The sequence below is a fragment of the Lotus japonicus genome, chromosome 2 (genome assembly GCF_012489685.1).
Source record: "Lotus japonicus ecotype B-129 chromosome 2, LjGifu_v1.2".
NCBI lineage: Eukaryota > Viridiplantae > Streptophyta > Magnoliopsida > Fabales > Fabaceae > Lotus > Lotus japonicus.
In genome coordinates this window covers 754,516-781,618 of record NC_080042.1, presented here as the reverse complement: position 1 = coordinate 781,618, position 27,103 = coordinate 754,516, and the positions used below count along the sequence as shown (strand labels likewise).

General features: G+C 38.9%; 1 protein-coding gene across 1 annotated transcript; it reads right to left on the bottom strand.

Moving 5' to 3' along the window:
* Positions 1-19,290: 19,290 nt before the first annotated feature.
* Positions 19,291-26,390, bottom strand: LOC130737356 (sec14 cytosolic factor). The gene is made up of 6 exons (XM_057589100.1): positions 26,039-26,390; positions 25,549-25,804; positions 23,149-23,185; positions 21,411-21,528; positions 21,086-21,196; positions 19,291-19,603 (listed from the first exon to the last, which is right to left on the bottom strand). The coding sequence occupies exons 1-6, from the start codon at positions 26,108-26,110 to the stop codon at positions 19,454-19,456; spliced, it is 744 nt and encodes a 247-aa protein (XP_057445083.1). The 5' UTR covers positions 26,111-26,390; the 3' UTR covers positions 19,291-19,453.
* Positions 26,391-27,103: the final 713 nt, after the last annotated feature.

Sequence of the window (27,103 nt, the reverse complement as noted above, 5' to 3'; positions counted from 1 at the left end):
TTCCTTTAGGGGGGGAGTTTTTCGTTTTCGAAAACTTGTCTTTTCGTACCCGATCGTCGTATTCTGAAGCTTTAATGCTTTGTCTATCGTTTATGTATTGTATTGCGATCGAACTAATCGATTTTGTTTGGATTCTGCTTTGTTTTCTCCGAGGTTCAGTTGAAGGAACTTTGGAAGGTTCAGAGCACTTGAGTGAAGGAGCTTGTGATTTCGAAGCTGGATCAGCTCGAGGTTAGGGCAACTTACTATATTAGCTATGATTGCATGATAGGCGTCGATAAATTCGACTTATGCTTTATCTGATGTTGTTTATGATGATGAGTTGATGTTATGATGCTTTTCCATAACTTGTGATGTTGTGCTTTTGTTGGATTGTGCGTTTTGACGCGACTTCGGAGTGGAGATTCATTGATCTGGTGATCTTTGATATTTCGGGTTGGATGAACAACCCTAGGCAAGTCCAAACGAGGGGTTTGAGGCTTAGCCATTTGTTGGGATTCGTTTGAATACTTAGACTTTCCCCGGGAAACTTCTTTTGGAGGGTTTTTGGAAAACTTAGAGTGAATAGAATTTCGAAAACTAGAGACTTTGGGAGACTTAGACTTTGAGAAATAAACTCATAACATGACTAATCCAATTCGAAACGTTTTTACTGAATGAATAATCATAGGAGAACTAAAGGAGAAAATAATTGCGAAAGACGGGGAAAAGTCGACTTTGTTGTGGGTTTGGAGAGTTATTGGAATTGGGAAAGCCACTAAGGTGAGCTATGGTGAGGATTGAAAGTCACCGAGTACTTTAGTACTCTTGGGAGTGTTGTTCGAGTCGTGCTGTATTGACCGGCACGGACTCTGGGCTTTGTTTGTGGGTTTTGCGGTGGGAGTGGTGTTGTATTGACCGACACTAACTCCGAGTCGTGTTGTATTGACCGACACTGACTCTGGCTTTGATTTTGGGTTTTGTTGTGGGAGTTGTGTTGTATTGACCGACACTAACTCCGAGTTGTGTTGTATTGACCGACACTAACTCTTGAGTTGTTTCGAGTTTGGGTTTGAGCTAAACACTTATGTGGTGAGGACGATTCGGTGTTTGGCTAACCATATTGCACACATGCATATACGCGATGAAGTGCCAAGCAGAGTACTTCGGTATAGCAGGAAGTAACGATCAGCCATGCAGAGTTGAATCGGTCCTGACTATACCTGGCACAACAGGAGGTAACGATCATCCATGTAGAGTTGTATCGTGCCTGTTGATGTTCGGCATAGCAAGCAGAAATGGTCAAACCATGTAGAGTTTGTACCGTCTTGACTATAGCCAAAGGTGATAAGCGACGCCCGAGCAGAAATGGTTAAACACGAGGCCAGTGTTACGACCGTCTCGAGGTGCCCAGCCTATAAGTGGCAATACCGTTGGTTTGTCCCGTCGCCAAGCAGAGTGACGTCGTTGATTTGTTCCGTCGCCAAGCAGAGTGACGTCGTTGATTTGTTCCGTCGCCAAGCAGAGTGACGTTGTTGTTTTGTCCCATCGCCAAGCAGAGTGACGTTATTCGGGTTTGTGTCTGCATATTCTGCATTGGCACACAATGCATCCTATTATGATGGACGTTGCATGACATATCGTGCACTCATAAACATCGTTATGTGTTTTGATGGTTGAATTGTGTAAGAGATTCGATAACATGCTATGTATATACCTTAGGGTAGGCAATACATAACTTATATGTATATATATACAACATATATATATATACCCCCTTTATCGCATGTTGATTGTATATCTATTGTATTCTGTAAGTTGACCCTAGCACCTTGGCTTTGTTTGTATGTTTGTGTTTGGGCGGTCGGCCTGCTGCCAGGCGTCCGTCAGCCGGTTCGTGATGATTCGTTGTGCGGGAAAGACCCGGAGCGAAATGACTAATACTAAAGCTTTCGACGAGGACCCGGACTACATGCCTGATCGAGGGAGGGTCGATGATAGTAGTGTGGGATATGGGTGGTTAGAGTCTTTTGAGTTGGTTGTTATTGTAATAGCTCTGATTCGTTTTGCTTTTGGGACAGGGTAGGTTCCCGACGCATGGCTTTTGTGTGGTTCTCTTACTGAGGGATCACAGTGAGTCAGTCGGACCATAGGGGTCTTTGCTTAGGCCATTTTGAGGCCGACTTTCTCCTAGTGGTTTGTAATTATATTTTTTCTCACTTACACTTCTGGGTCTGTATATATTTGCCTACGGGGCACACTGCTTTGGAGCCACTGTGAGTGCGCGTGACGTGGAAGTGCAGCTGAGGCTGAACATGTTTATATTTGATGTATCTTGGTTAGTTTAGTGGTTGGGCTATATCTTTAATTTCTATTGCTTGATTTGAAAGGAATCAAACGAAAAAAATACCTGCATTTTCCGCTTCATTTTATTTTCAAGTTACTAAGTGACACCCGGAAATCGGGGTGTTACATTGTGGTATCAGAGCTTAGTCGAGTCTTTTGGGAGTCTTTGGGGAATAGGTCTTCTGTGCTAGGTTGTGTGACTCTGCAAGGAGTGAAAATTGATTGTCTGCAGAGCGATTTTCGCTCTAATTGCTTGCGTTACTACTCAATCGGATTGAGTGGTTTGTCTAGTGCAACCGTATGGTTAGTACTAATCGGACGTTCGATGGGACATAGGATGGTGGATCTTAACCGGATGGCGGAGGCAATAGCTACACTGATCGAGACAATGATGAACCAGGCTGCGGAAGACGCTTATATGCGCGCTGAAGAGGCTGCACGTGAGCATCATCAACGACTGATGGCGACGGCAATGTATCAACAAAGAGGAATGAACCGAACAGGAGCTGGGGGACCAATGAGGTCGGGTTCCCAAGGCTACAACGGAAGGGAGAGCTACCATCAGTGGGGACCATATCAGCGTTCCGAGGGAAGAAATCTTATCTCAAGAGCGTACAAACCAACGACTGCTGATACTGGAGGGAAGCCAGTTGGTGACAAAGGTGTGACATGTTTTTGTTGCGGAAAGTTTGGGCATTTTGCCAACAAGTGCTCAGTGATTGGACGGAGATGCTTCAAGTGTAACCGAGAGGGGCATCTAGCTGTGAACTGCAAGACACTCCAGGGGGAAATGTCTGATAGTAAGATGAAAGGGAATGATGCTACCGAAGGGACATGAAACAAGATTTTGGGAAAAACAGTGACGTGTTACAGGTGCAGGAAAGTGGGGCACTATAGTAACAAGTGTCCAGACGGGGGATCTCTATGCTTCAACTGTGGGGAAAGCGGGCACTATGCTAGTAGGTGCAAGATCAAGGAAAGTCTAAGCTTCAATTGCAACCAACCGGGACATATCTCTAGAGATTGCAAGGCACCCAAGGGCGAATCATCAGGGAGTGCTGGGAAAGGAAAACAACTTGCTACAGAGGAAAGGATTGATACCAAGGAGGGAGCATGAGCTGTGGAGTTGAACGAGGAAGAACGTGGGAACGATGGTAATATTTACTACTTAGACTATGATCTTATGATTATTATCCCTAGTAGGACCTTATTCGAAGTTGTTCGTGTTTTAACTATAGAAGTTACACGAGGTTTAGAACGACACGCTAAGCCTAGAAAGTAGTCTGGCATCGATGCGTTTATAAGGAAGCTAGTAGCTGAAGAACGAATCTTAGAGGGATTCCTTATGGGTAGTATATGTGTTATGTTGAGGGTGCGTAGTTCCGTAGCGGGACCGTTAAGGATTTGATGTCGGGATAATTGTGACGACTGGACGATAGGAACTCATTGACTGTTCCAGTGGGTTTTTCTAAATTTCCACCTTCGATGTATTGGGCCTGATCAACCTAATATTGAGGGGGTGATATTCGGAATCACAGCTAGTTATGGACTTTGATAGAAGGATGTGTAAGATGAATTTGAATTGATTGAGGATTAGTCGGATTTGGGAGGAAAGTTCGTGTTAAGCACTTGATTGTGAAAGATTAAGATTTAAATCTTTAGAAGTCAATGAGTGTCGTATAGACATTGATTGGTTAGTTCGTGTGATTACTCCAAGTAGAGGTAGACTAAGTCAAGAGGTTTAATGCTGGAAAAGTATTAAGTAGTTTCTCGGAAGTTATGCAGTCATAGGTTATGTGTCTACTGAGTGGAATTGTTAGAGACTAAATAAGTTGAATTTAATCAGGTTTTAGATGATAGCTTGATGGTAGCAAGAGTAAAGAAGAATTAACTCTGAACTAGATTGTTATAGTCGGGTTCGAGGAATAAGTTTTGCTAAGCGTTTGATTAATATGTGGAGACATTATAGTCTTAAGAGATGAATTTTCACTTGAAAAGTGTTGAATTAATGATTAAGTTGGAGAAAGAAAGTTTTAGCATAAGTTGAATACTTGAGGTTGTTGATATGGATTCCAAAGAAATATGCTAAGATTACTAAGTGAGATTTACTAAGTTGGATTGAAATCTTAGGGTTAAGATTGATCTTGAGAGTCGAGAATCGCATACGAGTAGGAGATCTTATGGTTGTAGGTGTGACAATAGGAGTTGAATCTTAGAAGATTGAAGACCTGAAGGTGAGTTTCGGGTTAAGACCATTGAGGTATAGTATAAGAGAGATCTTGAAGTAAAGGAATTCTGGGTTGTGTAGAGTGTTAAGGTTGGTTATAAGTTGGTGATCGATTGATGTTGATTATGAGGTTGCGGACATAATGACCACGTGATAAGATTTGAATGATGTTAGCATAATAAGTTATGATTATGGATATCAGGATCAAGTGGTGAGTGTGAAAGCATGACGACACTTATCAGGTCGTTTGGGTAAGTGAAGGAGTTATAGTTTTTAAGAAACGGATATTCATTTAAGAAGTATTGAAGGATTAAAGATCAGTAGAGACCCAAACTTGGTGAAGGTTTAGGTTTTAAATCTATGAATGTCTGTCTAAGGTGTGTAGGACTCGAAGTTTGTCAGAATTTGATTGAGAGATTAAGAAGTTGATTGACGAGATGGTGATTGAGTCACAAAAAGGAAGGTGTTAGTATTAAGATGAATACCTGAGGTTGTTATATTTTTACGAGTTTCGTAGAGTATAAGAGTCAATGGGACTTTGTTATGGATTTTGATGATGCATATTACGGGTAACAAGTGAATTTTACTAAAGTTGAATGAGAATCCTAGGGCTAAGGTTGACTAGTGAACTGAGATTCATGTACACAAACGAGATTTAGTGGTGTTAGCGGTTACGATAACAGTTAAATCTCAGAATGTTGAAGGATCGGATGATAAAATGGCTAGTTAAATCCCTTGAGGTATAGATATGATGTAATCTACTAGAGGATAAGTCTCGATTTGTGCGAAGTGTTAGGGATTTTAGTAAGTGTAAATAGGTTTGAGTGAGGGAAGTTTTGAGGAAGAATACGGTAATAACGGATTGTTAGATATTAAGAGGAGGATTATCTTATAAGTTGTTGATAAATTGATGTTGAAGGGGATAAGATCAGTGAAGGACAAGAAATAAGGACATAAGTCGAGTTCTAAATTCGAATAGTGACTAAGTAGAAGTTTGATTTCTTGGTGTTTGTAAAGATAGTTACGAAGTTGGAGGTGTTTTAATGGACTAGCAGTTTCCAAGGGGATGAATCGTCTAGGAGTTATCGAACGGACAAGTGGAGTTTTGGACTGTAGATGAAGATCACGAGGACAAGTTGAGTAGTTACTTTGAAATGACAGAGAGGCACCGAGTTTAAGAAGAATTTCGGACGACCGAAAGTAAAGAAGCAAGTGGCTAGGGTTGTGCGACTGCACGGAGTGCCAACCGGTATCATTTCAAGAAGAGATCCGACGCAAGTGATCGAGCCAGACGACATGAAGTTGAATGATGGTTTGTCTTTTGGGACGCCGACAGTTAGCAGTGGGGATAGAAGAGTGGAACAGTTAAGGGGAAAACAGATTGCTTAAGTAAAGGTTATGAGGAACAATGACACGGGCAATACTACATGGGAATTGGAAGACAAGATCAAGGAACTGTACCCCGGACTTTTCTCAGAACTCTGAGTTTCGAGGACGAAACTTTCTTTTTGGAGGGGAGTATTGTAAGACCTGGATTTGCAGAACAAGTTAATTTCCGACTCACGCGTAGAATCAGTGTAAGCGTGACAGGAGTTTGATATTTGAGAAAGATTAATGAAGAAGAAAGTTCAGGAATTGCTTGAGGAATGTTGCGGAGTCGCTGTAGGAATTAGTGCGAGTTGTCTGCACACCTGCTTTATGGCGAGCGTGTCCAGAATCGGCTATTTCGCTTTTAGAGCAACGTTTTATGTGAGATTTCGAATCCTTGGAAAATTTAAAGATTCTCTTTATTTTTCCTTCGACCAGCGTTTCATTTCGGAACTCTGGACTGTACGCACGATAGTATTCACTTTTCGGAAGTCTGCCGACGCTAATTTCTTTCCTTCGAAACCCTAGATTCGAGCAATGGATGAAGACTTTTTCTATTCGGGACTTCTAACGAAGTTTCCGTCTCCGTAGCCAGATTTTTTACGACATTTCCAATCTTTTTCCAGTACAAAGTTTTGTCGTTTGAGCATCACAGCAAAAAGTAGTTTTTCGGGACAGATTAACTTACACCGCCTTTGGGATTTTAGATATCGTTTTTCCCAAATCATAGATGTTTGTTTTGAGTTTTGGAATTCTGACGCCAGAATCTCTCTTAGAATTTGTTGGTGAACATGCTGCTAAAATCGGAATCGCGAAATTTTCATTTTCCCGCGATTTCGCCCGCCTATAAATAGCTCGAAAAACAAAAATCTCACCATTTGCAACCTTTGAGGCCGCGAGTTTGAGGGAGCTTGGGGGAGAAGAGATTTTCGCGAAACCTTGACCAATCTTCGTGCAGTTCGTCCCTACTTCAAGGTATCGAGGTAACTAGCATGATACCTACCTCTGATTATTGTTTCTGTTGCGTTTCTGAAGTCGTTTCTGTGCTCACAGTTTTGAGCTTTTTGTAAAACTGTCCGATTTCTCTGATTTCTTGGTTGGGTTATGTTCCTTACGTTCCCAAGAGTCTAAAACCTCTGTCAGTAATCGCCGATTGTGATCGAGCTGTCCAGGATCTGAAAAACTGTTTCAAAACCTTTTTGTCGCACATTTCGAAACTTTATTGTCGAAAAGTCATAATCTGACTTCGTGCCTTTAGGATTTGTTGTCACGGATGTCGTTAGGATCATTGCTGTCAAATTTGTTTTCCGAACTGATAACTTTGAGGTTTTGAGCCTTTATTTTGGACCAAAATGCCCCTGGATAGCCGTATTTCGACCCGATTGTCCGAAAATTGTTCTGACAGTTTCTTTGCCTTAGTTTTACCCTAAAACTACCTTGTGAATTGATTTGATCGAAGAAAAAGAGCCGGAGCTCTTTTTCCTTTGAGGCCGTGGGCTATCCCTTTAGGGGGGAGTTTTTCGTTTTCGAAAACTTGTCTTTTCGTACCCGATCGTCGTATTCTGAAGCTTTAATGCTTTGTCTATCGTTTATGTATTGTATTGCGATCGAACTAATCGATTTTGTTTGGATTCTGCTTTGTTTTCTCCGAGGTTCAGTTGAAGGAACTTTGGAAGGTTCAGAGCACTTGAGTGAAGGAGCTTGTGATTTCGAAGCTGGATCAGCTCGAGGTTAGGGAAACTTACTATATTAGCTATGATTGCATGATAGGCGTCGATAAATTCGACTTATGCTTTACTGATGTTGTTTATGATGATGAGTTGATGTTATGATGCTTTTCCATAACTTGTGATGTTGTGCTTTTGTTGGATTGTGCGTTTTGACGCGACTTCGGAGTGGAGATTCATTGATCTGGTGATCTTTGATATTTCGGGTTGGATGAACAACCCTAGGCAAGTCCAAACGAGGGGTTTGAGGCTTAGCCATTTGTTGGGATTCGTTTGAATACTTAGACTTTCCCCGGGAAACTTCTTTTGGAGGGTTTTTGGAAAACTTAGAGTGAATAGAATTTCGAAAACTAGAGACTTTGGGAGACTTAGACTTTGAGAAATAAACTCATAACTTGACTAATCCAATTCGAAACGTTTTTACTGAACGAATAATCATAGGAGAACTAAAGGAGAAAATAATTGCGAAAGACGGGGAAAAGTCGACTTTGTTGTGGGTTTGGAGAGTTATTAGAATTGGGAAAGCCACTAAGGTGAGCTATGGTGAGGATTGAAAGTCACCGAGTACTTTAGTACTCTTGGGAGTGTTGTTCGAGTCGTGTTGTATTGACCGGCACAGACTCTGGGCTTTGTTTGTGGGTTTTGCGGTGGGAGTTGTGTTGTATTGACCGACACTAACTCCGAGTCGTGTTGTATTGACCGACACTGACTCTGGCTTTGATTTTGGGTTTTGTTGTGGGAGTTGTGTTGTATTGACCGACACTAACTCCGAGTTGTGTTGTATTGACCGACACTAACTCTTGGGCTGTTTCGAGTTTGGGTTTGAGCTAAACACTTATGTGGTGAGGACGATTCGGTGTTTGGCTAACCATATTGCACACATGCATATACGCGATGAAGTGCCAAGCAGAGTACTTCGGTATAGCAGGAAGTAACGATCAGCCATGCAGAGTTGAATCGGTCCTGACTATACCTGGCAGAACAGGAGGTAACGATCATCCATGTAGAGTTGTATCGTGCCTGTTGATGTTCGGCATAGCAAGCAGAAATGGTCAAACCATGTAGAGTTTGTACCGTCTTGACTATAGCCAAAGGTGATAAGCGACGCCCGAGCGGAAATGGTTAAACACGAGGCCAGTGTTACGACCGTCTCGAGGTGCCCAGCCTATAAGTGGCAATACCGTTGGTTTGTCCCGTCGCCAAGCAGAGTGACGTCGTTGATTTGTTCCGTCGCCAAGCAGAGTGACGTCGTTGATTTGTTCCGTCGCCAAGCAGAGTGACGTTGTTGTTTTGTCCCGTCGCCAAGCAGAGTGACGTTATTCGGGTTTGTGTCTGCATATTCTGCATTGGCACACAATGCATCCTATTATGATGGACGTTGCATGACATATCGTGCACTCATAAACATCGTTATGTGTTTTGATGGTTGAATTGTGTAAGAGATTCGATAACATGCTATGTATATACCTTAGGGTAGGCAATACATAACTTATATGTATATATATACAACATATATATATATATATATACCCCCTTTATCGCATGTTGATTGTATATCTATTGTATTCTGTAAGTTGACCCTAGCACCTTGGCTTTGTTTGTATGTTTGTGTTTGGGCGGTCGGCCTGCTGCCAGGCGTCCGTCAGCCGGTTCGTGATGATTCGTTGTGCGGGAAAGACCCGGAGCGAAATGACTAATACTAAAGCTTTCGACGAGGACCCGGACTACATGCCTGATCGAGGGAGGGTCGATGATAGTAGTGTGGGATATGGGTGGTTAGAGTCTTTTGAGTTGGTTGTTATTGTAATAGCTCTGATTCGTTTTGCTTTTGGGACAGGGTAGGTTCCCGACGCATGGCTTTTGTGTGGTTCTCTTACTGAGGGATCACAGTGAGTCAGTCGGACCATAGGGGTCTTTGCTTAGGCCATTTTGAGGCCGACTTTCTCCTAGTGGTTTATAATTATAATTTTTCTCACTTACACTTCTGGGTCTGTATATATTTGCCTACGGGGCACACTGCTTTGGAGTCACTGTGAGTGCGCGTGACGTGGAAGTGCAGCTGAGGCTGAATATGTTTATATTTGATGTATCTTGGTTAGTTTAGTGGTTGGGCTATATCTTTAATTTCTATTGCTTGATTTGAAAGGAATCAAACGAAAAAAATACCTGCATTTTCCGCTTCATTTTATTTTCAAGTTACTAAGTGACAGCCGGAAATCGGGGTGTTACAAGGGATGAAAAGTGCAATTAAGCCATATATATATATTGATAGAAAGGTTAAAGATTAGAAGCTTTTTTTGGTGATTGGAATTGAGCACAAACTTCTTACGGTTTTGAGAGCTTTTGCTAGGTTCCTCCTGAAGATTTTAGGTGCTATATTTTCTTTCTCTTGAATTCTTGATTATGGCCATGCTTGGCTAAACTTCTTTTAGTACTTGGGTTGTGAATCAGTTTTGAATGATGTTTTGATTTAAATCGTTATTTATATGAATTCTCTTTTCAAATTTTCGTAATTGAATCAATTTATATTGTTTATTCTTGAGTGCACGCAAGGAACTTGCTAATTTCTATGAGAACGAAAGTTGATTAGGAATTAGGGAAATAAGGATTCGATTCGATTAGGCGTTCCCTACTGCTTGATTCAAGAGTAGAACCTAGTTGCGTTGGCTAGTTTAATTAGGACTTAATCTTCGATTCTCTGGTCTAGGTGCTCGTAAAACAGACTTAGTAATTGAATTGGAAGTTTAGGGCGTGTGAGTTATCAACATCCTAGAATAAAGGCTAGATCACCGAAGAGAGGTTTATTGAGTTCATATAAATATTGTTAAAATTAAAGCATATGACAAATAGGTGAAACATACCCGAGTGCTATTTTCCCCAACTGAAATCGCAAATTTGTTTAATTTTCTATGTTACTTATTGCGTTCAACATCACTACTTCTAAAATCTGAAATTGGTTTTTATTTTTTTTTATAAGTCTAAATAAGAGAATTAATAGAAACTATTATTGAATCACAATCCTTGAGGGATCGATAATTTATTACTACTACCCAGACCCTTGAAGTGGCAAAACCAACACCTAATCAGTTGAGCTACATAAAGAATTAAAATTTTAAGCAAGACAATTTTATTTATATCATTTATTTCGTCATTTTCTAGGTGTTATTATCCAAGCTACCGGAATGGCCTTCTTGTCTGAGTTGAACATGAGAAGACTATGAATATGTGCTATTATCCAAAGCGTTTCATGTTAGTTTCTTTGAAAATGATGAAAACAAGTGTTTATGGTTACCTAAAATCAAGCAAGAAAGAAACTAACATAACTTTTATTTATTTGTACCAAATCTTGAATCTGAGGCAAGCAGACCACAGTTCCTAAATCTAATAATTTTTTGCAATTGCCACTCAGTTTGAATACCCAAAATGAAAGGATCTGAGCCAAAGAAATCTTCATAGAAGGAAACATAATCCTAGAGATTTTCCGGCAAAGTATCGCTGGAGAAAATGGTGGCTCGCGGCGGAGATGTTGTCGGAGGGGAAATGGGTAATGGTTCTCCATCCTTTCGTGGCTAGAGGCACAATGGCGGTGTAAGACCCAGGATTTTAGAATTAAATAAATAATTAATTTCCAACTCATGCATAGGATTTTGTGTAAGCGTGAGGGGAACTTGACTTGTGTTTGATGTTTGGATTAGTATTATGAAGAAGAAAGTTCAGGAAATGACCAATAATAGTATTATAGTCGCTATAGGTTCTAGCATGAGCTTTATTCACTTCTGCCTTAGGGCGAAAGCGTTAGTAAATGGCTAATCTGCTCTTAAAGCACTGTAGAAACGAAATTCAAAAAAAATCTTCAGAGGAATGTAAGAATTTTCTCTCACTCCTTTCCATGACAAGTGTTTCGATACAAAACCCTGGACTGTACACATGATAGATTTCATTTCTCGGAAGTTTGCAGAAACTAAGTTCCTGACAACTCAAGAACCTTAAAGTTAACCTTGGATGAAGACTTTTTCTATTCGGAGCTTCAAACGAAGATTCTATCTTATAATTCACAGAGGAATGTGCAGGAAAAATCGGAATCGCGAAATTTTGATTTTCCCGCGTTTTCCATCTCCTATAAATAAAAGAAAAAACAAAAAAAAATCACATTTTCCACCATAGATGGCCGTGGGTTTGAGAGGAAGAAGGGTAGGAGAGCTTTTCGCCATATCTTGACGGTTCGACGTGCCGTTCGTTGCTACGCGGAGACCTCGAGGTACTGATGTTATTCCTTACCTCTGATCGTAAATTCTGTCTTTCTGTGCTCAAAGTTTTGAGCTTTTTGTAAAAGTGCCCAAATAACTTGATTGCTCTGCCTAAACTTATTCCCTACATGCCCAAGAGCATGAATATCCAGTTACTTTCTGCTGAATCTCGCCGAATCGCCGCAGAGATCCAATTATGTGGAAATGCCCATTTTTAGGATAAAGCTTCGCTTTTTGGTTCAAAAACTCTCGACTGAGCTTAGCGCCAGTAGGATTAGTTGTTATAAATGTCGTTAGGATCAAGCTTATCAAATTTATTTTTCGAAATTCCAACTTTGAATTTCCGAGCTAAAAACACTGACCAAAATACCCCTGTGTTAGTTTTCGACCCGATAATTTTTCTGAGAGTTTCCCTGACCTAGATATCACCTACGAATACCTAGGAATTAAATTAGATCGAAGAAAAGTTCGGGAAACCCTATTTTTTTTGTAGTGGCCGAAACTTAGTTGGAGTTGTACCGTGTCCAAAAATATATTTGGGTTTGTATGGCCTGAGCCATAGCGTAGTTCTCCATGTTGTCGAAATTTGGGCTTTGGTTTCGTGTCATTCCGAGTTCTGTAGCTCGAGTTATGCACGTTTTAGCGAACGAAGTCTCTGTTGTCCATTCGTGCTCAAGTGTCGAACTCTGAAACTGTAAAAGCTTTCTTTCGGTCTTGTTTAGTGTTATTGGATTGTATTGTTTCTTAGTGACTAAGAAATGATATTGTGCTTAAGGTTTGGAGCGAGTTGAGCTGAGGAAAGAGGTTTAGAACAAGCTGCGAGGTTTCACAACGGAGGAAGAAGCACCAGAGGACTTGCTGAGTTCAGGAGTTTGACTTTGGAATCAGACTGTGATATTGAGCTGGGAAGGAGAATAAAAGGTTAGGGTAACTCGGTTTTAGTGCGTCTTGAGTCTTGCATGATTTTATCGCACTGCATGCGTTTGAGATGAAGATGTTTATATTGATTGGCATTGGATTATGATTATTGTACTGAACTGGGAAAATGTTTTATGGAGGCTTCGGCCGAGTGAACTTATTGAGACGTGTGTCTCCGATTTCTGATAGGCTTTGGCCGTTTACTGGTTTATGTCATTATTGCTTTCTTGTGGATGTTTTGATTGTTGTCGTGGTTGATGTTGGGATGGATCATATACTAAGTGTGTGCTAAGTAGCTATATGCTATGTTGATATTTGTGCATATGCGTTATTGGATTATATTGTGGAGCCTGTGTGGCATATTGTGGAGCCTGTGTGGCATATTTTGGAGCCCGTGTGGCATATTGTGGATCCTGTGTGGCATATTGTGGGGCTTGTGTGGCATATTGTGGTGGGGCCTTCGTGGCATATTAAGTGGCAGGTCAATGGTTTTCGTTCCAGGTGACTGTCCCGTCTTGCGAGACGCTTTTGATTGGACCTGTCTTGGCAGTAACACATAGTTGTACCACAGGACACTCATTGAGGTTGTTGATATCTGAATTGATGTTATGTTGTTGAGGTTGTTGATATCTGATTTGATGTTATATTGTTGAGATTGTTGATATCTGATTTGATGTTATATCGTTGAGATTATTGTTGTCTAATTTAAATCTGTTATTATGTTGCTGATATCTGATTAAATTTTATGTTGCTGATATCTGATTAAATTTTATGTTGCTGATATCTGATTAAATTTATGTCGTTGATATCTGATTTGATTTTATGTTGTTGGATATATGTCGTCATCTATCTGGAATTAAGTTGCTAGCTTATGTGCCATGTCATGCACTTAAACTTTAATAACCTGCTTTTCTCTTTTATATGTGGTAATTGCATGGAGTTAACCCTTTCTATTTGCTACTTGTTGTTTGGGCGCTTAACGCTATTAGGCGACAGAGAACCCTTGATGGAGCTTGACCTGAGTACGAGCCGAAGATGATGACTTGAAGATTAGTGAAGGACCTAAAGAGTAGAGTCGGGTTAGAGGCTAGAGCCTTGGGTTAGAAAGCTTACCGTTATTGGTTTAAGCTCACCTAATGATTTTTAGGAATTTATGTTTGAATTTCTGGGTAGATTCCGATGCTTTGCTTTCCTGCGGTTCCCCGATGCGGAGACCATAGGAAGTATGTCGGATTTATGGCGTCCTTGCATTATAGATTCTTCGTTGAGTTGTTTCTATTGGTTAGGTTTTGTAGGTTGGGTGCTTTCGTGTTTACCTTCGGATACTTGCCTTATTCAAGGCTTGATGTGTATCTATATGTAGATGGGAGTATGCATGACATGTTTTAGAAACACTTTGAATAGAAAAAAATATACTCATGTTTATAAATCATTTTGGAAAACATTGCATATTTATTTTATCAGGTTACTATGGTGACCCCCGAAATTCGGGGTGTTACACGCGGCGTCTGTTTCTCCAAATTCTCAATGATTTTCTAGGAAATCGCAGTTACAGGTCGGATGGTTCGTCGGTGAACGACTAGATCGCGGCCGTGAGACGTCCAAGAGGCCTTTATGGTTGTTCCTCTTCACTTGGGTAGACGGGAATGATGATTTTGTGGGGTTTTCAGTTGATTCAAGTGCAACGAATGTGGTGTTGGTGGTGGTCTCACCGGAGACGAATGAAGAAGATTAACTCAATCTGATCTTGGGTTGAAGAGGACAGAGCTTGGGTAAGTTTCATGGTGTTGTCCTTTTGAAGGAGAAGAAACTGTGGAAGGAACATGGTGACGATGGTGATAAGGTGAAGAAGAAGGCACAACCAAGAGAAGGAAAACATGAAGAGGAGAGGGAAAGGAGAAATGAGAACGTGAAAGGGAAAGGAAAAGAGAGAAGAACTTTGTGTTGGTTAGAAGAAAATGACGAAATAAATATATAAATAAAATTGTGTTGCTTAATATATTAATTCTTTATGTAGCTCAACTGGTTAGGTGTTGGTTTTGCCACTTCAAGGGCCTGGGTTCGAATTTCCCTCACCTTTTTTTTCAAATTTCACGTGGCAGGTCCAAAAAATAAAAATAAAAGCCACGCCAGCACCTTCCGTTAGTTTTTTAACGTTGAAACTGACAGAAGGGTACTCTCTACACTATTTTGTTTCACCGAGGGTACAAACATTGACGAAAATAGATGGGGGTGTCATTTGCACGAACCTAAAACATCAGGGGCACCAAATGCATTTAAGCCTTTTAAGAAATATTGGGGGCTCGTGGGGGATGATATGTATGCTGTCGTAAAGAATGCTTTTGCTTCGTGTACGGTAGATGAGAAACTATTGCAGACCCTGATTGTGTTAGTTCCAAGGGTGGATAACCCTTCCTCAATTAAAGAATTTCGCCCGATCAATTTGTGCAATGTTTCTTATAAACTGATTACAAAGGTTCTTGTCAACAGAATCCGACCCTTTCTGAATAAGCTTATAGGTCCCATGCAGAGTAGTTTCTTACCTGGAAGAGGCACCATGGACAATGCTTTTTTGGCCCAAGAAATTTTTCATCACATGAGTGTTTCCACGGAAAAACATGGTAGTTTGGCTTTTAAGATCGATTTAGAAAAAGCTAATGACAGTGTTACTTGGTCCTTCCTTGAGGAGACTCTCCACTATTTTGGCTTTTCTGGAACCCTGATTAATATGATAATGTGTTTTGTTTCATCTTCTAGTTTGTCAATCTTGTGGAATGGATCCCGCCTTCCCTTTTTTCGCCTGGTCGTGGTCTCTGTCAAGGCGATCCATTGTCTCCCTATCTTTTTGTGTTATGCATGGAAAGATTGTCAGTGTGTATTGATCATTTAGTGAGCTTAGGCTCATGGAAGCCAATTCAGGTGTCTCCCCAAGGCCCTCCAATATCACATTTATTTTTTGCTGACGATGTTCTTCTTTTTTGTAAAGCAACAACTGAACAGGTTCATCTTGTAGCTGATACGCTTCAAAAGTTATGTGCATCATCAAGACTGAAGGTTAACATCGCCAAGTCAAAAGCGATCTCCTCAAAGGGTGTTCGTCCAGCGGTGCGAGAGGAGATTAGGGCCATTGCTCCTATTCCATTTGTTCGGGACCTTGGCAAATACCTAGGCTTTCCGCTGTCTAGTGGCCGAGCATCAAGGAGCAGGTTTAACTTCCTTTTGGAAAACATCCAGCAGAAATTACCATCTTGGAAAGTCAATCTTTTGAATGTTGCAGGTCGAGCTTGCCTAGCTAGATCAGTACTAGCAACGATTCCAACCTATGTCATGCAAGTTTTCTGGCTGCCTAGAAGCATCATCCAGGGGATCAACCAAGCTATTCGTGGCTTCATATGGGCTAAGAGTGGAGGCCAGCGGGGGTGGCATCTTGTTAATTGGAACACAGTGATCCAGGGGCGAAAAGATGGAGGCTTAGGGATCAAGGAAATGGCTGATTTTAATACGTCGCTCCTAGGGAAAGCAGTTTGGTACTTAACACATAACTTTGATAAACTATGGGTGAAAGTGCTCAAGCATCGCTACCTGCAGCACAGATCCATTCTGAGCGTAAAAGCTCGCACAAATGACTCTCCGGTTTGGAAAGGAATATTACGAGCCCGTGATCAGTTGAAGGATGGGTTGCGGTTTCGTATGGGTAAGGGGAACACGTCGGTTTGGTTCTCGGATTGGTCTGGGGAAGGTCCGCTTGCACTTCAAGTTCCTTTTGTTCATATATCAGACTCTGATATGAAGTTGCAAGACCTGATTGAGGATGGGTAGTGGGCGTTGCACCGTTGAAGTACTTGGATGAATGAGCATGTCCTGACTCTTTTTAACAAGGTGCGGCCGCAGGTAATGCATAGTGAAGACGATACCTGGTGTTGGGAGCATGGAGGCTCGGGCTGCTACTCATTTAGAGAGGGATATGCTTGGTTGAGAGTAAGAAATCAAGCGAACACACACGGCGGGGATTGGTCTTGGTTGTGGAAAATCCCGATTCCAGAAAAAGTGCATGTTTTCATGTGGTTGTTGATGCACCAAGCATTACCATTTAACGCCAACAGATTTAGGTGCCATTTATCAGCGTCGGAGAGCTGCTCTCGTTGTTCCTCTGCTCGAGAAGACTTCATTCACAGCCTCAGAGATTGCCCCCACTCTCGGGAGCTTTGGACAAAGATGGGTGCTTGGTCGTGGAATAATTTTGCAGCCGTTGAGTTAACAGATTGGGTAGTCTCGCAAGTTAGAGGTACTAATTCAGTAAAGTTTGTGGTCTGTCTCTGGGGAGTGTGGAAGTGGCGGAATAATATGGTGCTTGATCCCCACCCGTGGCCTTTCACCGTTGCTTGGAATAACTTGTGTCGTGAGCATGATGAGTTTTACATGCTCTTTAACTAGATCAGTTATACATTGGAGCGAGTCTTCTTAACAATGTCTGGCGTCCTCCGGTTGAAGACTTTGTTAAACTTAATACGGATGGCAGTTACAGAGAAGCTGAATACGCATGTGTGGAGGAGGTTTGCTGCGAGATAAGGAAGGTTGTTGGCTGGCGGGGTTTTCTTCCTTTGCCCACGGTGGTGACCCCTTTGTAGCGGAAGCTACGACATTGCGAGATGGTCTTCTAATGGCGTGGAACCTTGGCTATTAAAGATATCTTGTGATGTTGATTGTGAAGCTTTGGTGAACATTCTTGATCGTGCACACCAAGATCGGGCCCTGCATCATCCTCAGGTTCTAATGCTCAAAGATATCATGACAATCATGAATAGGGATTGGAGAGTGACTGTTAATTGGGTGCATCGTGATGGTAATGCAGTTGCGGATTGACTTGCCAAACATGGGCACAGTCTCTTGACTCTTGGTGTTCATACTATTAGTCAGCCGGCGAGTGAGCTTCAGCTTATCCTGCTGAAGGACTCTCTTGCTATGCCTTAGTTTTCTTTTCTGTTTTTTGTTAATTTTCCGATGTACCAAAAAAAATTCTATAGGACATAATAAACTATTTCGGATTTATAACATATATAAATATCAAATTAGGATAAGGATAAGATATATATTGTGATTGTGATTTTATTAAACAATTTAATTAATTATACTAATGACAAATTTATTATGATTTTCTTTGCACAAAATTTGTTACAACAAAAAGCAATTGTCGGTAGTAGGAGGAGAGACCTCAAAGTTTCTCTAATTTCAGGTAAAGGTCAGGTATGAATGTTGAAGCTGATTTCTGGCCACTCAAGTTAATTGTGTGGGGTCTCATCATATCTTTCGTGAAGCAATCGATAAGACAATCTTATTGGCCAAAGAAGGTTGCAATAGGATGGAACCATTACGGTTTTGTTCTGCAAATGCTGCTGACCTTGTAGTTACTGATTTATGAGCCCTGTTTTGGTTCGATTACTGAGGTCTGGTAGGTGCTGCTGAGTTGCAGAAAAGTCTTGTTGTAGTCTGCAATCGCTGTTGCGCGCCCATTCTTTCTCAAGCTAGGAGAGATTAATTCCGTGTTTAATCTGGCTAATTTTCTTTGCTGTTTTTCCTTCTGTTTTGCTGTTTCTTGTTTTCTGCTTTTTAGTTCCTGCTATCTTCAATTCTGTTTTGTTTATGCTCTTGTAATCCCGTACTGTTTATGGGGCTTTGCCTCTTTATTATATATATTCTATTCTGTTTTTCCAAAAAACTACCAACTTGGGTTCGTATAACTGGCCACATGTTCCGATTTTTACTCTCACCTCCACATAGGTTGAGGGATCGAATCCCCCTACGTCTCAGTTGGTGGATAACCTTTCTCCGGGAGATCCCCCGGCTCTCCTACTCTAGAATGGATCTCTGTCGGTCTCCCAACATGCCAATAGCACCCTACGCAATAGTTTCCTGGTGCTTTCTCTCCGTTCTACCGTATTTTTATCAAAAAAAATATAGTAACTTTCCTCTCCATGTAGTCATTGTATTAAAATTTTAAATTAATAAATATTAATCAAATCCAATTAAGTTTATCCCATTATACTAATTATTGTCTTCTATTTTTTATCTTATATTTCAGGATGTCCAATAGGTCAATCATAATTTCAAGTTTGATTCTCAATGTAATTACTATATTTGCAAAAAATATATTAATAAAATCATTATTTACTTAATGCCTTTTATTAGCTCATATATGCCATTTCAACTCTATAAAACAAATAAGCTTTACCAAATTAAATAGTTCTAACATTGAAATAAACGTAAAAAAAATAACATTAATATGATTATTACGATACTACAAATTAAACTTAGACACATTCAACCCACATAAAACACTTCAAAATTTACTTTTCTTGTATCTAAAATTAACTTTATTTTGTTAATTAAAAAACTTTGTTTAAATAAACCTATAAAAACATCGTTTTATTTAAATTTTAACTCTATAACAAAAAATGAATACCACCGTGCAACACAAGGGTAACAATACAAGTTAAACATATAAGCAAGTCCTTATACATGAAAATTTCAATTATTCTCTTTGACAATATTAGTTTATTAAATAAGTTTCTAGGAAGGGAAGTTCTGATAGATGGGAAGGGGTTAGATTATAAGCATAAGATTTGCCCCCTACGATCAATCAGTTAATTTGTTGTTCCATTTTCTAGTGGTGTCAAATCAACATCTTGTATAGCTACAAGCTTTGCATTTCCACCATACTCTTCTGGGAGAACCTCTTCACCAACCTCACTTATAAACTTGCTTCTCTCATCCTCATTGGTTACAATTACAATCTGCATCCACCAACAAAAGCTCATGAAAATTAAATCTGCTTCATTTGAGCCTATAAAATTGGAAACTGAAGTATGTTCAATCATAGAATACAAAGTGGTCAAACAAAATTCTAAGCTAAGTAACTTGATAGTGTTTCTGTTCAAATGAGTAATTAGAAACAAAATTGTATTATTAACAAATAATTATTCAGCATAAACTAGCTTACAAAACCCAAATACCGTATTGAGTTTAGACTTTAGAGTACAAAAGAAAAAGTTAACATTGAAAGTGGCATGTTTAAGTTCATAAATTCTTCAATTTATTCCTTAATTCTAATGGTGACATTTCTTTCCTTCTGGTTCAATTCATTTCTGTTGTTAATGCACCATTCAATTGTAAAAGGAATGTAATGAACTATTTATCCTAAAAGCTTAAGCTCTTGGATGAAAGTACATGAATAGTTCTGAATCTAACAAAGAACATGACGCTTCGATGTTGGAATGAAAATTCTTGGTGCTGAAGATGTCAGAAGTGGACTGACATATAGGTTGTTCAGATCTGGGATTTGCATCAACAACTTATGTTATAACTAGAGAAACAGATTCATGGCATCTATTAGAATTTGGGAGGCCTAACTCCACCCAAAAGCTAGCTCAAGAGGTGAGGATTGTCTTCCCATGTATCAGGTTTATCTTGGTCATATCTCTACTCAACCTCAGACTTCTCAACAATATAAACAAACGCATTTAATGGGATTAGAGTTAACCATAGGACAGATTAAGATCTATGTTAGGATCCGAAAATCCTAACGTGAAGAAACGATAGAGAAAATAGGACAAAAGGGAATATTTTTGGTATTTTTCTGAATATAAGACTGATATTAAAATAAAAAAGGATAAACAGGAACTGAGAGGCTGGGTCCTCTTCAGAACCAAGAGGCTGGTTCCTCTACAATAGGGCTGGTTCCCTTTACAACTCAATAATTTAATCCATGCCTCTAACCTAAGGAGGGCACTCCTATTTATAATAACTAATCCTAATATCAATAACTTAATCCCAAAGAAATACAGAAGATCTACTACTAGAATAAGAGAGAACATCCTAATATAAAAGATACTATAAAGATAGATTCCTAAATTAAAATAAATTAAATCCTAATATAATTAATCCTAACAATACTCCCCCCCTAAAATCAACCTTGTCCTCAAGGTTGGAAGTAGCATAGCATAGTAGATCCAGTTTGAGGGGGAGTTAAGTGTATTTCATTTTTAGTTATCCATACAAAATAGACATGGTATGGCACAGGGGAAACATTTTATGATTTGTTCCTGGTTATCTTCATATCCAGGAACAAATAACCAGAATCTTACATAATGAGACTGAGACTGAGGGCAGGGCAATATAAAAAGCTGAGATGCATATATATATGTATAGCCAGTGAACTACTAAAGCTTACAACTCACAAGTATCAAATTTCAACATAAGATAGCAGTAATGAGTACCTTCTCAAGGGTTGCCCTCTCTAGGAAGCGAGAAACTACTCTCCAAACACTCACAAAAAACCATGGCATATGCAAAATATAGCATTTTGCTAATCGTTCCGGGTAGTAAGCCTGTATTCACCCCAAAAGCCGTTAATTTTTATTATAGTATAAGCTGTACATACCTTTCCAATAGATATAGATATTATTGATAGAATCAAACCTAGCTTGATGCTAATTCAGAGTTCAGACATGATAAAGTGATTGTAATAATTTAAAAACAAAAATGGAAATATTTTAAGATGTATATCAGCATTTATAATATGCACAAAACAAAGAAAGTCACCTGTAAAAATTGAAATCCAGTTATTAACCCACGTGCATCAATGTTTTTATACGAAAGATTCTGCAGATCAAGAATCCCAATCAACTTTTCGTTTCCTATCTCCCTTCCTTTGAAAGCACTGAAGATAAGAAAAAAATTAACAATTAATCTCAATATTATATGATAAATATTCAATAGAATAGAAGTATTAATCGTGATAGAAATGACTATCTGGCAATAAAATATACATTGCTGTTAGGAGGGTTTAAATCAAATGAGTTGTCATGTTATCTTAGAAATGAAGGCAAAGATATAGTAACAACTAACAATAAATCAGGTACATATTTGCTTCCCAGCTTGAAAATCAAAATTCTACCTGCTAGGAATTCTCTTCTAATGATTTGCAAATATTTAGATGAACGAAAGACATAGCATGGGGCAGGTAGCAAAATGCAGAAAAAAAGTTCATGTCTTATACCAAGAAAAAAAATGTCATATTTCTGGATTGGAATTTCTTTACCTCTTTCCTTGTTTTTTTGTTTTCATCAGTTGCTTTTCCCTCTTTAATAATACTCTTTCTTGCTAGATCATTTATAAGCCTAAGTATAAAGATGAATGTTATTGAGAAGACTTTCACAGCCCATTCTGATAGCTGATCAGGAACCACAACTAGTAAGCAAATTAAAATATCAGAACCCAGATCATCATAACAATGAAGTAAAGGAACAGGGGACAGGAGATATATTTCAGATGGAGATGATACAGAGACTAAGCCAAGGCTCATTATACAGGGGGAGGATCAATTAACTACGTAGTTTTGACAATCCAATGAAAATGGACGGTGCACCAATGAAGTTGGACGATCTACATGTTTCACATGTATAACAAGCAGAAAATTTTCTTTTCTGGTAAGGCTCAAAAGTTCAAGACTAAAGCAGCAGAATGCTTGTGAGGCCCAATTATCTTGTGTGCATGGGGTGCGAAATCAGACAATTGCACTAGTTTTGACCAATCGTGGCTTGAAGTCATGAGCTCAAACCCAATCCTTTATCTGGCAACTTCACATCAAGTTCTTCCATAAGCAGCAAGCTTGATAATGGACGCAATCCCCGTGTTTAGATAACACGTAGTGCACATTTTAATATTCATTAGCAAAAACGGAGCCTCCACTATCACTAAAGTAGCTTTCCCCAGCTGTAGTCACAACAACTACCTCAAATGGTTGAATTCAACTTCCTACCTTGTGATTTGGACCAATTTCATTGTCTCCCTCTTTGCTTTGTACTTTACACCTTGCCCTCTGTGGTTGTTCCATCATTTCCTAATCGATCATCCTATACTTGCCAAAATCCATTTTTACATGGAAAATGCATGCAAATAAGCATGCACAAGCACAACTTAAACTAATTCACTCTAAGGTGTTTCCACGCCCAACAATGACTTATTTAATGCATAAATGTGCCCCTCACAAGTCATTTCTGTCATAATTGAATGGAAAGAACAGGTATAGGAAGTAAAGCGACAAAATTCAAACATTAGGTGGCACATCGAATCGGGTTAAAATCACAAGTTTAGGAACAAAATTTATCTTTAGGCTATGCAAGATAGTGATGAAGTTACAAAAACATGAAGCCTAACAGTTAAAAAATCTCTACATTGCCATGCCTTGGTCTAGGGTAAATTGGTTCCTCTAGACAAAAGGTATAAAAAGCACCATTGTCATAGTTGAAGTAGTAGTAGCAGTAAAATTAGAGAGTACCTCGCAATTGTCTTGTCCAGTAGATATACAACGAATTCTGAAACCATTAACAAAACATAGTCAGCCAGATAGTTGGGATTATAAAATATGAATACAGAATCAGAGAATTGATTTGATGAATCTCTTCTCAAAGCAGACCAGGCTGGAAAAGTGAACCAAAAGGAAATTGTGAAATAATTTTATTTAGAAATGTATGCTCGATCATGCTCAATAGTCAATACCAATAACCATATTAGAAATGTATAAAGAATCACTAAATTAAAATTCATAGAATACGGAGAAAAAAAACATATTGAATGAAATCACTTTATTGAATGAAATCACTTTATTTCCTCTTCCTTTCTGCTATCTGAATTTTTGTTAGTATTTGAATGCTTATACCCTTTCGGAAGGGCCAATCAAGATTTTCCAAAAGTTCAGATAAGTGGTAAGTACAAATCATCCTAAATACATATTTATGTAAATAAGTATGGAAGTGTTTATGTAAAATAATATATGCATACATGACACAGGTAGACTACTCAATTTTTTCAAACAATTACAAGCGAATGTAATATCACCAGGTCGACAACAGATTGTCCAATAGGTAATATGAGTAGGGTCTGCCCTATTGCAAGCTCACTCATTTTAGTTGGTAAGATGTTTGAGCATATAGTGAGTTATTAGCTAAAATGAGTGAGTTGAATTGTTTGGAAATAATTAAGTAGTCTAGCTATGACTTACATACATACTATGTCACATATAAACATACATGCTTATTTACATAATACGTAGTTTTGGACACTTTGCATTTACCAATATCCTAAACTTTTGGAAAATGTTGATTCAGTTTACCATGTAAAAGCCAACAAATTAAGTGACCTTGTCATATGCAGATTCCAGTCTCATTCCAATGCAATTTGTTATTTTCAGCATGGGAGATGTTATTTGGCCATAGCAAAATTGAATGATTCCCACACAGTTTATAATATTCATTAGCAAGAGTTAACAATTGATTTCTACTTTGTTGAGCTTTAAATAGCTAAATTAAGCAATAAATCCCTTATAAAGCGGTTGCTGATGTCCTGACAGTGCTTGTAGTACCTTTTGGTTCATAGCAGTAACATTTTTCTAGTTAATCATTTTTTTATCTTCCTAGTTGACTCTGCTGTGGATATTAAAACTGAACCTTCTGAGTCATTATATTTTCACTATATCATCATATGTATTTGAATTGAAATGTTAGCATGCTTCAGATATACTTCTGTAAAGACTGTAAACATATCTATCTATATTTTACCATATTCACATTGCATAATACCTACATCCAATATTGGGATCAACATTATCTTTGTTTTTCAATTGGAGTCTTCATACTATGGGTTGCCTGATCCCTCTTCAATCTAGATGTGATTTTTAGAAGTGAAACCAAACATCCACTTAAAGCTAAATGTGCCATCTAGTTGTTGCGAGCAAGTTTCTCCTGGTTGCAGATCACCACATTTAACATTTTTTCTTTGTGTAATGTCTTAACTAGTAAAGGCAATCTTATGTGTGATATGAGGACAATAATAGAAAAATGACCATCATTTTAAAGTAAATCAATATGTGCTATTTCTTAAACCTGGACACTGGACAGGTATGGAAACGTTAAGGCTTATACCAACTCTAATAGTTCAAAGGAATCATAAATTTGAAAGCAAAAGACAAATATCATAAAAGAAATGGACTGGTAGTAGGTTCTATTTTAAGCAAAAGATAAATAATTGCACAGCTTTACATTAATATCCAACCACAAAAACTTAAAGCAAAAAGCTGAAAATGACCCATTATCCATATAGATATTTTTCTTTTGGCATTTGATCTTGCATTCTAGACGCCCAAGAACACCACAAGTGGAATAATCAAATAATTTGGAAAAAAATTCATTTCGTTATTTAAATTCAATAATAATTTTCTCCTATCAAAAGAAGAGAAATAGAGGGCCCAATATGAATAGTTTATCACAATCATATACTCCTGAATTACAGAGACTGATTGAAAAGCACTTGAGTTACAAAGACTGATTGAAAAATCAACTACTATGATGTGGAAAACTGCAACCAAGTATACCTCTCAATTGAGATGTTGAAGCTCGATTATTGGTATGAGTTTCCTTTCTAAAATTTTGGATTTTGAGCAAATAAATTGGCCACATAAATTTAAGAAGGGAGGGACCATTCTCTAGAAAAAAAAAATTAGCCTGATGGTCCCCACTAGGACAAATTACATCAAAAAGGCATCTTTGAACGGACAATACTAGCATCAAACTTTCAAAACAAATAAAAAAAAAAATTCATCTTACCCATGGAATTTTATTTTTATATATTTTATATTAAAAAAAAAGTGTTGCAAGTTCATGAAGTAAAAGCAGGAAATTACTCTTGAATTGTGGCTGATCCTTGGAAGGAAAATGCCTCTTTGCTTGGACAATCATAACAGGGTATTTCTCCTGAGACAAGCCCTGCAAAAAGATCTTTCTAGTTTCCAATTCATCTTGAACTTCAGAACTTGGAATGTAACCATCAGGCACCATAGCTTCCCTCCATTTGCGCCATTGAACAAACATCTTAGCTGCTTTATCAGGATCCATACATCGAGCAATCAAGAACCTCATCAGTGTAGGGTCCCCATAACCCTGGAAAAGAGGTAAAATAAAACCATAAACAAAAATCTAAAAAATAATTAAAATTTGAACTTGGAATACACAGTTACTGCATGTTTGAATTTAGAATCAATTCTAAAATCCTAGTAACTACACACACAGAAGCTTCTTTCTCCCACAAAATAAATTCTGAACTTGAGAATCAATTGCAGAAATTTCAAAACATGCACTTAGTACATTACAAAAGAAAACATGCTGGTTACTTGCCTCTGCAGAAGAACCAAGCTTCTCAACAGACTTTCTCAACTGGGCAAGTGCAAAATCTGTTCCTTCATCCATTTGGGGCAAGAAAACTAGTGGGGTTGGAGCAACACTGATGATGATGCTAGGTCCAAGAAAACAGGCAAAGGGAGAAAGGAAAGGGAAGATCTTGAAATAGTCCCTGTTTGGTGATGAAGAAGAACAAGGGCACGTGGAGGGTTGACAAGTTAGCACGGTTACGTTGACATCACGGAACCAGATATGAGGGACAGGGAGGAAGGAACAGTGGAAAAGTAACTCAGGCCGCGGTGAAATGATTGGTCGTTTGGCTGCACATGAGCTCCAAAAATAGGCAGACTTTTACATGATGGTTTTTTAGGGTGGCAGGAATGCTCTTTGTGTTTTATCCAATCAGTGCAAGCCATGTGGTAAGTGGGTGTCATATCATCTTAACTTAAAATCAGAGTTTGGTCCCCCAACTATATGAACTAATGTAATTAGTATATAATTTCCTTTAAATCAATTATTAATTTAATTAGCCAAAAAATAGTAAATATGAAAAATCTAAATTTGGGGATAATCTTTCAGAACCCTACAATCAAAATTCCAATCTCTGCAACTTCAACCATCACCGTCGCCCCTGTTCATCACTGCCGTGTCCGTCACCGCCGCCCCTGTTCATCGAATTCGCGTCCCCGTCGTGCCTCCTCTTCACCGCCTGTGTTTCAATCGGATTGTATCTCCAGTCTTCATCATCACCGTGATACAATCGGGTCCTTCGTATTCTCTGGTGATTCGAACCAAAATGCCTTTGTTCTTCATCTTCTTCGTTCGTCACCTTCGTGGTGTAGCTGCCGCCTTCGCATCATATCCAAACCGCGTTCATTTATCAACCTCAACCACCGCCGCAAGCCCTAACATAGCTCCACCACTGTGAAGACTCAGGTATTCTTTTATTGTATTTTCTCTTTTTATTCCACTGAAATTTGTAGTTTTTATTTAATATGGATGATAGGAATGAACTGGGTGGTGACCTTGTACTGTTTCTTTCAATTTGTATGCTTGTTTGAT